We start from the raw sequence: 16,656 nt of genomic DNA, 5'->3' as shown, positions 1-16,656 counted from the left end.
TGTGGCTCAAGTGGTGGAGTACTAGCCTTGAGCTGAAGAGCTGAGGGACAGCGCCCAAGCCCAGAGTTCAGGCCCCATGACCGGACCCCCCCCCCCCCAAAAAAAAGAAATTAGATCCTTTGTATTCTATAAATATCTCCTTGCTATAACTTTAAGTATACACATTTTTCCTTCTCATATTTTAAACTTACTGAACTCCTAAACAGTTCCTGGGTTTATGACTTCCTTGGGAAAGCTCCCTTATCTCTTGGTTATTTATAAAAAAATTTTGTGTGTGTGCATGTGCATGAGGCCAGTCCTGGGGCTTGAACCACAGCTCCACTTCTTGCTTTTTGGTGGTTAATTGGAAATAAGAGTCTGACAGACTTTACAGCCCAGGCTGACCTCGAACAGAGATCCTCAGATCTTAGCCTGTTGAGTAGCTAGGATTACAGGCGTGACCCACCAGTACCAGACTCATTCATAGATCTTTAATGTGGAATATTTTTTTTTGGTCAGTTATTGGGCTTGAAATCTGGGCATGGGCACTGCCCCTCAGCTCTTCAGCTCAAGGCAAGCATTCTACCACTTGAGCCACAGTGCCACTTCCACTTTTTTTGTGGTTAACTGGAGATAAGAACCTCAGGACTTTCATGCCTAGGCTGGCTTTGAATTGTGATCCTCAGATCTCAGCCTCCTGAGGATTACAGGCTAGCTAGGATTACAGGCATGAGCCACTGTTACCACAGTGTAAACATATTTTATAATGATCACACAATGACAAAATCAGCTGGCACATTTCTCAAAAAATTATCCCATCACTAAGAAACCTGTAACTATAGATAATTATACCAATTGCTTGCTGAATAGTATATCTGTTCTTCCCTTACCTGAAAGTATCACCTTAATTATAGCTTAACTACCTAAAGATATTTTATTTCTCTATGCTTACTCTACATTAATACATTTTTCTATTCCTATGTCAGTCCTAAACACTTTGATTACATCTTTATATTGTAATCATCTAACAGAAAATGTTCTACGTTCCTCATCAACTTATTTTTTTTTTTTTAATATTTTTGAGACAAATACTCATTATGGAGCCAAGGCTGCCCTGAAAACTTCCAATCCTCCTCCTGTCTTTGCCTTCTGAGAGTTAGAACATTAGGCATGTGCCACCACATCCAGATTCAAAATTTTATTAAATGTCGGGCTGGGAATGAGGCTTAGCGGTAGAGAGCTTGCCTAGCATGCATGAAGTTCTGGGTTGAATTCCTCAGTACCACAAAAACAAAAGGGCAGAAATGGCGCTGCGGTTCATATGGTAGAGTGCTAACCTTGAGCAAAGGAAGCTCTCAGGGACAGTGCTGAGGCCCTGAGTTCAATCCCCAGGACTGACAAAAAAAAAAAAAAAAAAGCCAGGTGCCAGTGGCTCATACCTGTAATCCTAGCTACTTAGAAGGCTGAGATCTGAGGATCCATATTCAAAGCCAGCCCAGGCAGGAAAGTCTGTGAGACTCTAATCTCCAATAAACCAACAGAAAACCAAAAGTGGCACTGTGGCTCACATAGTAGAGTGCTAGCCTTGAACTGAAGAGCTGAGGGACAGTGCCCAGGCCCACAACCAACATAAATAAATAAATGTCATACAGTGACTCTTGCTTCCTGAACAATTCAAACACTATATAAAACAAATATAAGTATACTCTCTGAGCAAAGTTCCAGTAGGTTCATGCATGTAATCCTAGTAACTCAAGAGACTAAGATCTGGAAGATCTTAGTTTGAGGCCAGTCTGGGAAGAAAAGTTTATATTACACTCCATCTCCAAAATAAACAGCAAAAGGCAGGGCTGCAGGAATAAAAACATATAGTCACAGCCATCTAAATTTTGACAGAGCAGCTAAAAAAAAAAAAAAAAAAAGCAAAGCAAAGCAAATAAAACCTAACCTCTTCAACAAATGGTACTGGCAAAACTGATTATCCACTTTTGTTCTCTATGTACAAAAATCATTCCAAATAGATCAAGGAACTCGAAAACTGAAACTTTAAATCTAACACAGTAAAACGGGGAAAGCCAAGTGCCCATGGCTCATGCCTGTAATCCTAGCTACTCAAGAGGCTGAGATCTGAGGATCATGGTTCAAAGCCAGCCTGGGCAGGAAAGTCCCTGAAACTCTTTTTTTTTAGTGGTCAGTTGTGGGGCCTGAACTCTGGGCCTGGGCACTGTCCTTCAGCTCAAAGCTCAAAGCTAGCACTCTACCACTTGAGCTACAGTGCCACTTCTGGCTTTTTCTGCTTATGTGGTGCTGAGGAATCGAACCCAGGGCCTCATGCATGCAAGGCAAGCACTCTACCACTGAGTCACCTTCCCAGCCCACCCTGAAACTCTTATCTCCAATAAACTACCAGAAGTGATGCTGTGGCTCAAGTGGTAGTGCACTTGCCTTGAGCTGAAGAGCATAAGAACACCACCCAAGCCCAGAGTTCAAGCCCCATGACCAACAACAACAATAGGGAAAACCACAAAAGCTGTCGACACCGGAAATTATTTTCTGTATAGGACTTCAATTGCCCAGACACAAAAACAAGAATTAACGTTTGATATCAGTGGCTCATGCCTGTAGTTCTAGCTATTCAGAAGGCTGAGATCTGAGGATTCTGGCTCAAAGCCAACCCAGGCTTAAAGTCCGTAAGACTCTTATCTCCAATTAACCAGCAAAAAAGCCAGAAATAAAGACTTGGTTCAAATAGAGGGGGACAAGCATTGAGCAAAAAAACTTGGGGCCAGAGACCAGGTCCTAAGTTCAAGTCCCAGTACTAGCACCAAAAAAAAAAAGAAAGAAAGAAAAGAGAAATGACCTATAGTACTACATCAAATTAAAAAGTTTCTGCAATGGGGCTGGGAAGGTGGCTCAGTGGTAGAGCGCTTGCTTGCATGCATGAGACCCTGGGTTCGATTCCTTAGCACCACACAAGAAAAAAGAAAAAATCCAGAAGTGGCGTTGTGGCTCAAGTGGTAGAGCGCTAGCCTTGAGCTGAAGAGCTAAGGGATAGTGCCCAAGCCCAGAACCAGAGTTCAGGCCCCACCACCAGACCCCCCCCCCCAAAAAAAAAAAAAGTTTCTTCAAAAGAAGCAATAACCAGGGGCTGGGAAGGTGGCTCAGTGGTAGAGCGCTTGCCTTGCATGCATGAGGCCCTGGGTTCGATTCCTCAGCACCACATAAGCAAAAAGAAAAAAGCCGGAAGTGGCGCTGTGGCTCAAGTGGTAGAGTGCTAGCCTTGAGCTGAAGAGCTGAGGGACAACGCCCAGGCCCAGAGTTCAAGTCCCACAACGGGACCCAAAAAAAAAAAGCAGCAATAACCAGGACCAATCCACAGAATGGGAAAAATTCTTCACCAGCGCTATTCAACCGATAATGCATTAATATCTACAGTATTTAAAAAGCTCAATGGGCTGGGAAGGTGGCTCAGTGGTAGAGCACTTGCCTTGCATGCTTAAGGCCCTGGTTTCAATTCCTCAGCACCACATAAGCAGAAACACAAAAAGCCGGAAGTAGCGCTGTGGCTCAAGTGGTAGTGCACTAACCTTGAGCTGAAGAGCTGAGGAACAGCACCCAGGCCCAGAGTTCAAGCCCTACGACCGGACCCAAAAAAAAAAAAAAAAAATTTAAAAAGCTCAAAAATTGGGGTTAGGAAGGTGGCTCAGTGGTAGAGCGCTTGCCTTGCATGCATGAGGCCCTGGGTTCGATTCCTCAGCACCATATAAGCAGAAAAAGCCGGAAATGGTGCTGTGGCTTAAGTGGTAGAGCGCTAGCCTTGACCTGAAGAGCTGAAGGACAGCGCCCAGGTCCAGAGTTCAGGCCCCACAACCAACAAAAAAAAAAAAACACCTCAAAAATTGATTAGCAAAAGAACAAATAGGGGCTAGGAAGGTGGCTCAGTAGTAGAGTGCTTGCCTCACATGCATGAGGCCCTGGGTTCAATTCCTCAGCACCACATAGGCAGAAAAAGCCAGAAGTGGCCCTGTAGCTCAAGTGGTAGAACACTAGGCTTTTTTTTTTTTTTTCGTTCAGTCGTGGGGCCTGAACTCTGGGCCTGGGCACTGTCCCTCAGCTCTTCAGCTCAAGGCTAGCGCTCTACCACTGAGCCACCCAGCACACTAGCCTTTTTTTTTTTTTTGTCGGTCGTGGGGCTTGAACTCTGGGCCTGAGCACTATCCTTCACCTCTTCAGCTCAAGGCCAGTGCTCTACCACTTGAGCTACAGCACCACTTCCAGTTTTCTGGTGGTTAGCTGGAGATAAGATTTTCACTGATTGGGGCTGGGAAGGTGGCTCAGTGGTAGAGCACTTGCCTTGCATGCATGAGGCCCTGGGTTCGATTCCTCAGCACCACATAAGCAAAAAAAAAAAAAACGGAAGTGGCGCTATGGCTCAAGTGGTAGAGCGCTAGCCTTGAGCTGAAGAGCTGAGGGACAGCGCCCAGGCCCAGAGTTCAGGCCCCACAACAGGACCCAAAAAAAAAGATTTTCACTGACTTTCCTGCCTGGGCTGGCTTTGAACCACAACCCACACATCTCAGCCTCCTGAGTAGCTAGGATTACAGGCGAGAGCCACTAGCGCCCTGCTACAACACTAGCCTTGAGATGAAGAACTCAGGGACTGGGCCCAGTCCCAGAATTCAGGCCCCACGACCAACAGCAACAACAACAAAAAGAACGAATAATCCAAGTAATAAATGGGTAAATGAAATGAAAACAAAGTGGTGCTATCGCTCTTGCCTTGAACTGAAGAGCTCAGGGAGAGCACCCAGGCCCAGAAGTCAAGCCTCACAACCGACAGAAAAAAAAAAAACGTCAAACCAATCAGATTCTATCTCATCCCAGTCAGAATGGACATCATCAAGAAAACAAATGCTGGTAAGGATGTGGGGGAAAATAAACTGCTGATGGGAATATCAACTAGTACAACCAACCACTATGGAAATTCTTCCATAAACTAAAAAATAAGCTGAGTGCCAGTGGGTCACACATGTGATCCTAGCAACTCAGGAAGCTGAGATCTGAGGATCATTGTTTAAAGCCTGGGCAAGAATGTCCATGAGACTCTTACCTCCAATTAACCACTAAAAAAGCCAGAAGTAAAGCTAAGGCTCAACTGGTAGAATGCTAGCCTTGAGCACAAAGAGTCTCAGGGACAGTGCCCAAGCCAAGTTCAAGCCCCAGGGCAGTCACAAGAAATAGAGAGAAGCCAGGTGCTGGTGGCTCACACCTGTGATCCTAGCTACTCAGGAGGCTGAGATCTGAGAATCTTGGTTCAAAGCCAGCCCAGGGAGGAAAGTCTGTGAGACCCATCTCCAATTAACCACTAGAAAACCAAAAGTGGCACTGTGGCTCAAGAGGTAGAGCATTACCCTTGAGCTGAAGAACTCAGGGACAGCACCCAGGCCCAGAGTTCAAGCCCCATGAAAGAAAGAAAGGGCTGGGAAGGTGGCTCAGTGGTAGAGTGCTTGCCTTGCATGCATGAGGTCCTGAGTTCGATTCCTCAGCACCACATAAACAGAAGTCAGAAGTGGCACTGTGGCGCAAATGGTAGAGCACTAGCTTTGAGCTAAAGAGCTGAGGGACAGCGCCCAGGCCCAGAGTTCAGGCCCCACAACCAACAAAAAAAAAAGGGGGCGGGAGTGGGGAGAGAGGGGAGAAAGAAGGAAAGAAAGAGACAGAGACCTACTTTATAATCCCACCATACCACTCTTGGGCATATATCCAAGGAAGTAAAATCCATGTACAAGAAAGGCACATGCATACTCAATCTTGAGTTTGTTTGTTTTTGTTCAGTCATGGGGCTTGAACTCTGGGCCTGTTTTTTTTTGTTTGTTTGTGTTTTGTTCAGTCGTGGGGCCTGAACTCTGGGCCTGGGCGCTCTCCCTCAGCTCTTCAGCTCAAGGCTAGTGCTCTACCACTTGAGCACAGGGCCACTTCCCATTTTCTAGTGGTTTACTGGCAATAAGAATCTCATAGACTTTCCTCCCTGGGCTGGCTTTGAACCGTGATCTTCAGATCTCATCCTCCTGAGTAGCTAGGACTACAGGCATGAGCCACCAGCGCCCAGCTTAGTGCAGCATTGTTTAACACAGCTAAACAGTGGAATCAGCCAAGATGCCAAAAACAGATCAATAGGTAAGGATTATATATCTATAAACATTATGGAACATTACAGAAACAGAAAAAAATGAAATTGTTGGAATTGGGAAACATCATATTGAACAAGATAAGCCAATTTCAAAAAGCTAAATATTGCAAGTTTCACTCATATGTGAAAGTAGACCTAAAAGTCATATTCATGGATATATACATGTATATTTGTTTACCTATACACATATTATATATAACATATATCCTATTGAATATGTGTACACAAATTCTAATTTTAGGAATATATAGGAAGATGAGAGGATAAGGGAAAAAATGGTAAATAATTTCAAAATATAGTGCAACTATGTATGAAAATGGCATAAGGAAATTCCATGAAAGCTGTTCATAATGAGTAGGAGAATGGGGGAAGAGGAAATAATAGAGGATTATCCTTTTTTTTTTTGTCAGTCATGGGTCTGGGCGCTGCCCCTCAGCTCTTCAGCTCAAGGAGAGCACTCTACCACTTGAGCCACAGCACCACTTCCGGTTTTCTGGTGGGTTTATTGGAGATAAAGAGTCTCACAGACTTTGCTGCCCGGGCTGGCTTTGAACCTAGATCCTCAGATCCCAGCCTCCTGAGTAGCTAGGATTACAGGCATGAGCCACTGGCGCCTGGCTTAAATTCTTCTCTATTTTTTTAATTTTTTATTTATTTATTTATGCCAGTTCTGGGCTTGAACTCAGGGCTTGGGCACTGTCCCTGAGCTGCTTTTTGGCTCAAGGTAGCACTCTACCCCTAGAGCCACAGTGCTTTTTCTGTGTATATGGTACTGAGGAATTGAACCCAGGGCTTCGTGCATGCTAGGCAAGCACTCTACCACTGAGCCACATTCCCAGCCCTATTCTTTTTTTTTTTTTTTTTTGGGTCTGGTCGTGAGGCCTGAACTCTGGGCCTGGGCTCTGTCTCTCAGCTCTTCAGCTCTATTCCTCAGCACCACATAAGCAAAAAGAAAAAAGCCGGAAGTGGCGCTGTGGCTCAAGTGGTAGAGCGCTAGCCTTGAGCTGAAGAGCTGAGGAACAGCGCCCAAGCCCAGAGTTCAGGCCCCATGACCGAACCCAAAAAATAAAATAAAATAAAATGTATTTCATTACTTTTTAAAAGGTCTTTATAAAAGGATATTTTTTTTAAAAGGGGGGGGGGCGCTAGAGGCATGGTTCAACCATGAGCAAAAAGACTAAGCGACAAACTAGGTCTTCCTTAAATTGCAGGGAGATGAGGCCTCAGGTGTTTGTACAAGAACAGTTTCTCAGATTTTAAAATACAATAAAGTCAAGCATAACAACAACACAAAAGTCCAAAAGAGATTCTATATTAAACATAATAATAATAACAATAACGAAGTAAAAACCTGAGACCCTAAGTTTAAGCCCCAATACCAGTGCAAAAAAAAAAAAAACAACCTTGAGGCTGGGGATGGTAGATCACATGTATAATCTCAGCTACTCAGGAGGCAGAGATCTGAAGGATCACAGTTTGAGGTCACCCCAGGCAGTAATGGTAACATATTCCCTTCCTCAAGGAGTAGCAAACACATTTTTAAATCACAGCTTCTCAGAAGGTCTTAAGTAAGAGGATCATGGCCCAAGGCCAGCCTTGGGCAAAAGTAGATTCCATACAGAAAAAAAGCTGACAGGTCCTGGTGTATCACACCTGTAAATCCTAGCTACTCAAAAGGTTGAGACTTCAATGATCAAAGGGCAGAAAAATCTTTGAGATTCTATCTCCAACTAGCCAGTTAAACTAGGGGTATAGCTCAAGTGGTATAATACAAGCTGTGAGCAAGAAAGCTGAGAATGAGAGGCCTTGACTTCAAGTCCCCATACCAGCACTAAATAATAAACACATATATAAGCCGGGTGCTGGTGGTTGATTCCTGTAATCCTAACTATTCAGGAGGCTGAGAGCTGAGGATTGCAGTTCAAAGCCAGCCCAGGCAGGAAAGTCCATGAGCCTCTTATCTCCAATTAACCACCAGAAAACCAGGAGTGTAGCTGAAGAGCTGAGGGACAGAACCCAGGCCCAGAGTTCAAGCCCCACGACCAACAATAAATAAATAAATAAATAAACACATATATATTCATAAACAAACAAATCATAACATGACTGGGAACCCAGCTCAAGTAGAAAAGTACCTACCTAGCAAGCACAAGGTGCTTAGTTCAAGCCCCAACATCATTTAAAAAAAAAAAAAAAAGAAGGCCAGGCGCCTTTTTTACAGGCTCACACCTGTAATCCTAGCTACTCAGGAGGCTGAGATCTGAGGGTCTCGGTTCAAAGCCAGCCTGGGCAGGAAATTCCATGAGACACTTACCTCCAATTAACCACTAGAAAATGGAAAGTGGCTCTGTGGCTCAAGTGGTAGAGCGCTTGCCTTGAGCTAAAGAGCCCAGGGACAGTGCCTAAGCCCAGAGTTCAAGCCCCACGACCGACAAAAAAAATAAAAATAAAGTAAAAAAAATCTTGACAACTTGTCACACTGTCTGAACTTCTATTTTCTTTTCTTTTCTTTTTTTTTTTTTTTTTGAGGGGTCTGGTCCTGGGGCCTGAACTCTGGGCCTGGGCACTGTCCCTCAGCTCTTCAGCTCAAGGCTAGTGATCTACCACTTGAGCCACAGCGCCACTTCCGGCTTTTTTCTTTTTTTGCTTATGTGGTGCTGAGGAATCGAACCCAGAGCCTCATGCATGCAAGGCACGCACTCTACCACTGAGCCACATTCCTAGGCCGTGAATTTCTATTTTCTCATGTCTAAAGGTATTGGGTTAGAATTTTGTTAATTATGTTCTTAAAACTGTGGGCTGAGAAGGTGGCTCAGTGGTAGAGTGGGTGCCTTGCATGCATGAGGCCCTGGGTTCGATTCCTCAGCACCACATAAAGCAGAAAAAGCCATAAGCGGTGCTGTGGCTCTAGCTTTGAGCACTAGCTTTGAGCTGAAGAGCTAAGGGACATCCAGGCCCAGAGTTCAGCTCCACAACCGGGAAAAACAAAAACAAAACAAAAAACTATAATTTATATAATTGACAATTACATTTAAGAAGTTTTTTCCTGAATATGAGCTTTAATCTAAATGTCAGAAGTCTAGTGTTCCTTCCTTTGCCTTCTACATTTTCCACCTACATTATTGTCATAACACAGGAAAAATTTTCTGCTAATAAGAAAAAAGAATTAAAGGACAAGGCTGGGAATGTAGCTTAATGGTAGAGTGCTTCCCTACCATGCATGAAGCCCTGGGTTTGATTCCTCAGTACCATATAAACAGAAAAAGCCAGAAGTGGCAGTGTGACTCAAGTAGTAGAGTATTAACCTTGAGCAAAAGAAGTTCAGGGGATGAGGGGATAACAAGTTCAACAAGAAATGTACTCACAACCTTACTTATGTAATTGTAACCCCTCTGTACATCATCTTGACAATAAAATTAAAAATGAAGAAAAAAATAAAAAAGCAGCAGCAGCTCAGGGGCTGGGAATGTGGCTCAGTGGAAGAATGCTTGCCTCGCATGCATGAAGCCCTGGGTTCAACTCCTCAGTAACACATAAACAGAAAAACACGGAAGTGGTGCTGTGGCTCAAGTGGTAGTGTTAGCCTTTAGCATAATGAGGCTCAGGGACAGTGCCCAGGCCCTGAGTTCAAGCCCCAGGACCGGAAAAAGAAAAAAAGAGAATAAAGAAAGAGAAAGAAAGAAAGCAAGAAATCTCTAATTGGAGAAGCAAGCAGCCAAAGGGCAGAAAACAAAATAAAATGTTTCATTAGTAAAGATTCTGCACCTTATTTTAAAAAATGGTAATTTCTGCTTAGAGATTAAAGGTAAGGCTGGGAGTGTGGCTTAGTGGTAGATTGCTTACCAAGTGTGCACGAAGCGCTGGGTTCCATTCCCTAGTACCATATTTACAGAAAAGGCTGGAAGTGGCAATGTGGCTTAAATGGCAGAGGGCTAGCCTTGAGCAAAAGAAGCTCAAAGATAGTGTCCAGGCCTTGAGTTCAAGCCCCCAGGCTGGCAAAGTAAATAAATAAAATAAAATAAAAATAAGAGATTTGAATAATGAAAATGTATTTAAGAGAATGTCATTCTCATGAATGTAGTTTAGAAACAAAATAAAGCAACCCCACCCACACAGCTGGAAAAAAGCTTAGGACCAATTAAAACTTGTTTACCCAGGCCACTTCTTAATAAGAGAGCAATTTCACTAGGGTTATATAAGGATTTTGCAATGTGTGATCAGTTTAAATTTATTTACTCTCTAGTTCTCAGATCGGTTATTTTACTACAAGGTCAGTTTTTTCCTAACAGCATTTCTCCAGTTGGGTAGCTTTATTCCATTCAGTGCTTCCTCCAAGGAATTTTTAGTCATTAATTTTATCTCTATTTCCCTTAAGAGAGATAACAATTATAAAATTGTTTTATTTTTTTTTGGGTCCGGTTGTGGGGCCTGAACTCTGGGCCTGGACGCTGTCCCTCAGCTCTTCAGCTCAAGGCTAGCACTCTACCACTTGAGCCACAGCGCCACTTCCGGCTTTTTTCTTTTTGCTTATGTGGTGCTGAGGAATCGAACCCAGGCCTCATGCATGCAAGGCAAGCGCTCTACCACTGAGCCACCTTCCCAGTCCTTATAAAATTGTTTTAAACAATTAAAAAAACCTTACATTGACTTGTGACAAATTAACCACTTCTTAAAATACCACTATTCCCAGAAACACAATAAATTTCACAGTGATTCAGCTATACTACCAAAACCTGTATATTACAATACTGCCTTGGGCTGGGAATATGGCTTAGTGGTAGAATGCTTGCCTAGCAAGCATGAAGCCCTTGGTTCAATTCCTCAGTACCACATACATAGAAAAAGCCAGAAGTGGCACTGTGGCTCAACCAAAAACAAAAAAACACAATATTGCCTTTCACAAATAAGAAAATCAAGTATGAATTCCAAAAAAAAAAAAAAAATGTACGAACAGCAGGGAGTCTTCCTCTCCTTCCTCCCTCCCTTTTCTCTCCCTCTCTCTCACACACACACACACACACCACACACACACACACACCACCACCACCACCACCACCACCGTTCCATTAACTTTTTAAAAGGCTATCAAAGATACAGATTTTACATGGATTTTTTTTTTTGGCCAGTCCTGGCTAGCACTCTACCACTTGAATCACAGGAATCGAACCCAGGGCTTCATGCATGCTAGGCAAACACTCTACCACTAAGCCACATTCCCAGCCCCAAGATAGGGATTTTTTTTTTTTTTTAATGAACAATGCAGTAAATTTTGCAAGAAAACAGCCAAGATTGGCAAGGTAAACTAGGTCTTCTAAAATGAAATGATTCCTAGGGAAAAATAATTGTAACATAGTGGGAGAAAAAGCTAGAACCAGGGTCTGGAAGATCTGCTCTCTAGACCAGCATTATAACCTACTTCATCTCTGAGACATGGCTAGATTTTGAGGGGTTTTAAAAAAATATCCGTTGAAAAATGTCCTTCTGAAAGAACAGGAATTGCCTCGACCTAGGTCTAACAACATTTTAAACCTGGAGTTCTGGAGAAACCACCGGCGTCGGCCAAACCTCGGCCTTCAGCGCTCACAGAGACACCCCCTTGGAGGCCACCCAGAGAAGGGAAAAGCAAGTTTCAAAGTGTAGCCCGAGGGGGCGGGGTGGGGTTGGAGGTTCTGCCCGGAGAAGCACAGTCGACATTCGAAGTCTGAAGAGTTCAATGAAAACCTAAAGTGTGAACTGTTTGGAAACAGCACCTCAGCCACACAGCGCCGCGATCCGACGTTCCCCAACGCGCGGACTCACCCTCCAAGCAGCCCCCCCAGTCTAGTTAGTTAACTCAGCATCACCAAATCCGGGCCGGCAGAAGGTTCAAAGACCACATGACACACCAGAACTCCGCCAGGGCCGGGAGACACGGGCCGCACCGGCCTCCGCTCCGGGCAAGAATCCCTCCAGTCCCATTCGCCGGCTCTTCCCAGCCCAGGGGTCCCCACCACTGCCCGGGGCGGCGCCCCTCCCCCACCGCCCGGGCCGCCCCCGCCCGGCCCCGCAGCCCCCGCAGCCGACGCGCCGCCCGCGGTCTCCCCGGTTGTCAGTCCCTCCAGCCCCTCCCCCTTTAAAGGCTCTCCGGCCCTCCGTCTCCTCACCCGGGTTAGCAGCAGTCGCCGCCATGGCCTAGATGCCACCTCCACCTCGCCACCTCCTCCCCCCAGTGGGAGGAGCCGCCGCCACCGAGCCGCGGTGGGGGGGAGGGGGAGGGATGAGCCACTCCCCAGAAGCGGCACCCCACCGCAGCCACCGCTACCGCGGAACCCAAGATGGCGGACGCGCCACCCCCACCCCCCACCCCAACACACTCCAGCCCGGCCCCAAGGGCTGAGAAGCCACGCCCGTTGTGTGGGCGGAGTCAAGTCATCGCCCGCCTCCATGGAAAGATTGACCAATGGAAACACCAAGTCAGCCAGTGGGCCAGGCAGTTGTACTGTGCCAGCGAGTCCAAGGAAGGCAGGGCGAGGAAGAAGTCCAGCTGTCTCCCTAATCCCGCCTTCTTTGCGTCAGAGGTCAGTGATCGAGTGACGTCAGTGAAAAGCAATGAAAATGGGTGTTCCAATAAAGTTTCACTTAGAGAGTAAGGCCCGAGTTCCCCTTGCAAAGGGTTTGTAAATACTCATTTACGTAGTGATTTATAATCTTTTCCAGAGTTTTTCAAAGGACCTTTGTTCAGTAACTTACTTTTGAATGCCTACTGTGGACTTGGTAGAGTAAATACTGGGGAACTTCCTGCCTGTGAACTGTATAAAGCCTGCGACGACACCATTTGGTACTTGACCAGACAGACACTTAATGACCTGCAATGCTCTTTGCCTGCCTACGGCCAGTAGGCCTATACTGACAATTTTGTATAGCCCATAGCTATGTATATCTAAATGAACCTTGGCAGAAAAAGGATTCCCCACCCCTGAAAGGGAAATACCTACAACTAACACCAAGGGAAAACTATGAAGATATTTGATTAAGAGTGAAGAGTGGAATGCCCTCCTTTAGTAAATAAATAATGACAAAGTGATAGGTTTTTAGTAAAGAAGTGATAAAATGATGACATATTCCTAATAATCAGAAGTACTGAGTATTTACAGCTGGACACTTATGTTTACTCATTTAATGGTCACAACAACATTGTGAGGTAGATTCTACTTTGTAGCCATTTAGCAGATAAAGAAATGCAAGGAAAAAGATTAAGTAAGGGATATCAAGCAAACAAGTTTAGTAGTGGTGTGGGAAATAAGTTGAATGAGTCTGATGGAGAAAACCTGTTCCACCTATTCCTGAGTTTTAGCTACATATTTATATTTTTATCAAAGATGATACTACCAGGGCTGGAAAGGTGGCTCAGTGGTAGAGCGCTTGCATTGCATGCATGAGGCCCTGGGTTCGATTCCTCAGTACCACATAAGCAGAAAAAGGCAGAAGTGGCACCGTGGCTCAAGTGGTAAAGCGCTAGCCTTGAGCTGAAGAGCTGAGGAACAGGGCCCAGACCCAGAGTTCAGGCCACAGGACCCACAAACACACACACACACACACACACACACACACAGATAATACTACCTTTTCACAAATTATTTAATATAAATTTAATTAGAAACAACAAAAATTCTATGAATATTCTATTAAGCATCTCTGCATTCTTTTTTTTTTTTTTTTTTGGTCAGTCGTGGGTTCTGTTTTTGTGAGTGGTTTACTGGAGATAAGAGTCTCACAGACTTTCCTGCCTGGGCTGGCTTTGAACCGCAATCCTCAGATCTCAGCCTCCTGAGTAGCTAGGATTACAGGCGTGAGCCACCGGTGCCTAGTTTCTCAGCATTCTTAGAGGCTGTATATGTACTACAAAGACATTGATCTATTTATCTTATATATTATCTTATATTAATTAAAATCTGAGGCATTTCAGCATAATTTTCATATTGTTTATAAATATTTGTTAAATTTTACTTTCCCCCCCCCCCCACCTTCTCAAGGCTAGTATTCTGCCTCTTGAGACACAGCTCCACTTATGGCTTTTTTTTTTTTTTTTTTTAATTAATTGGAGTCTGACACTTGCCTGCCCAGGATGGCTTCAAATGGCAATCTTCAGATCTCAGCTTCTTGAATAACTAGGATTACAGGTGTGAGTCACCAGCACCTGGCCAAAAATTTTTTTAAAAAATTGTTTTGGTCTGGTCATGTGGCCTGAACTCTGGGCCTGGGCTCCGTTCCTCAGCTCTATCAGCTCAAGGCTAACACTCTACCACTTGAGCCACAATGCCACTTCTAGCTTTTTCTGCTTATGTGGTGCTGAGGAATCAAACCCAGGGCCTCATACATGCAAGGCAAGCACTCTACCACTGAGCCACCTTCCCAGCCCGAACTACATGTTTTTAAATTCAAGAATGTTTTAGTCAGGCACAGGTGGATCACAGTTGTAATCCTGAGTATAATGGTTTGAAGCCAGCTCAAGCAGATCAGGCAGAAAAGTTCACTGAAACTCTATCTTTCAATTAACCACCCAAAAGCCAGACATGAGGATATGGCTTAAGTGAGAGTTCAAAGCCCTAAGTTCAAGCCTCCCCTCACCCCCCACAAAAAAAGGAAAGAAAAGAAAAGGTTAAAAATAATAATAAATTCATTAAATCCTAGTTACTCAGGAGGCTGAGATCTGAGGATCATGGTTCAAAGTCAGCCTAGGCAGGAAAAGCTGTGAAACTATCATCTCCAAAAAAAACACCAGAAAACCAGAAATAAATAAATATATACATTAAACCATGAAAACAGTAGTGATGAAAAAAGTAACAAGTATTTTCATTCAAAATCATATAGTTAAAAAAAAAAAAAATCTAACAAGAGGGCTGGGAAGGTGGCTCAGTGGTAGAGTGCTTGCCTTGCATGCATGAGGCCCTGGGTTCAATTCCTCAGCACCATATAAGCAGAAAAAGCCGCAAGTGGTGCTGTGGCTCAAGTGGTAGAGCCTTGAGCTGAAGAGCTGAGGGACAGTTTCCAGGCCCAGAGTTCAAGCCCCACAACTGACAAAAAAAAAAAATAATAATAATAATCTAACAAGATATATAATGTGAATGTTACTTTAAATGTGGCATGCAAGCAGCTGAAAAAATCAAATTAAATAGAAAATTCAACTATAAATATCTAAAAATTAGATTTTATTGGGAAGTATGCCATTTGTTCTTTTCCCACTGCACTTTAAGTATTATGAAATTTTGTCAAACAGTGTCTTGGAGTCATTGAAGCCTAAAAAAAAAAAAAATGCAATAGTTGGGTGCTACTGAGTCACCCCTGTAATCCTAGCTACTCAGGAGGCAGAGATCTGAGGATCACAGTTCAAAGTCAGCCTGGGAAGGAAAATCTGTGAGACTCTTTTCTCCAGTTTAAACACCAGAAAACTAGCAGTGGAGCAGTAGCTCAAAATGGTAGAACACTAGCTTTGAGCAGACAAGCTCAGGGACAGTACCCAGGCCCTGAGTTCAAGCCCCATGACCAACCAAAAATAAATAAATACAATAACATCACTACCAAGTAAAATAAATGCAAAGTAGTGTTTCATAGTACATTACAGATGAATGCTGTACACCAGAGATCAAGTATAGGTAGGAGGGAAGGGATGGTATGGGAAAAACAAAGGAGGAGGCAACAATGCTTGATAAGAAATGTACTCCTAGGGGCTGGGAAGGTGGCTCAGTAGTAGAGCACTTGCTTGCATGCATGAGGCCCTGGATTTGATTCCTCAGCACCAATTAAGCAAAAAGAAAAAAGCTGGAAGTGGCGCTGTGGCTCAAGTGGTAGAGCACTAGCCTTGAGCTGAAGAGCTGAGGGACAGCGCCCAGACCCAGAGTTCAGGCTCCATGACCAGACCCAAAAAAAAAAAAAAGAAAGAAATGTACTCATTACCTTGCTCATGTAACTGTAACCCCTCTGTACAGTATTTTCACAATAAAAACGTATTTAAAAAAAAAAGATCAAGTACAAGTCATTTTGTACAGAGATGTTTATATATATAGTCAACAGCATAAATGCTTAGTTTGGAAAAAGTATGACAACTGTTGGCATTTTTTTTTTTTGTCAGTCATGAGCCTGAACTCTGGGCCTGGGCACTGTCCCTCAGTTTTTCAGCTGAAGGCTAATACTCTATTACTTGAGCCACAGTGCCACTTCTGGCTTTTTCTGTTTATGTGGTGTGGAGAAATTGAACCCAGGGCATCAATAAATGCAATGCAAGCACTCTACCACTGAGCCACCTTCCCAGCCCTGGCAAAATTTATATCAAAGACAGGCACTGGTGGCTCACACAAGTAATTCTAGCTACTCAGGAGGCTGAGATCTGAGCATCATGGTTCAAAGCCAGCCCAGGCAGGAAAGTCCATGGGACTCTTCTCCAATTAACCACTACAAAACCAGAAGTGGTGCAAGAGCTCAAGTAGTAGAGCGCTAGCCTTGAGCTGAAG

General features: G+C 44.1%; 1 protein-coding gene across 4 annotated transcripts in view; it reads right to left on the bottom strand.

Annotated features, from left to right (window-relative positions):
- Positions 1-12,484, bottom strand: part of Arnt (aryl hydrocarbon receptor nuclear translocator) — a 66,508-nt gene extending 54,024 nt beyond the window's left edge. For all 4 annotated transcript variants that reach the window (XM_042682370.1, XM_042682371.1, XM_042682372.1 and 1 more), the window contains exon 1: positions 12,313-12,484. In XM_042682370.1, the coding sequence (XP_042538304.1) occupies positions 12,313-12,337 (25 nt within the window). In that variant the 5' untranslated portion in view covers positions 12,338-12,484. The remainder of the gene's footprint in view (positions 1-12,312) is intronic.
- Positions 12,485-16,656: the final 4,172 nt, after the last annotated feature.

Source organism: Dipodomys spectabilis, unplaced genomic scaffold, assembly GCF_019054845.1.
Source record: "Dipodomys spectabilis isolate Male_0828 unplaced genomic scaffold, ASM1905484v1 ptg000069l, whole genome shotgun sequence".
NCBI classification, from domain to species: domain Eukaryota; kingdom Metazoa; phylum Chordata; class Mammalia; order Rodentia; family Heteromyidae; genus Dipodomys; species Dipodomys spectabilis.
This window is presented reverse-complemented; position numbering and strand designations above follow the sequence as displayed.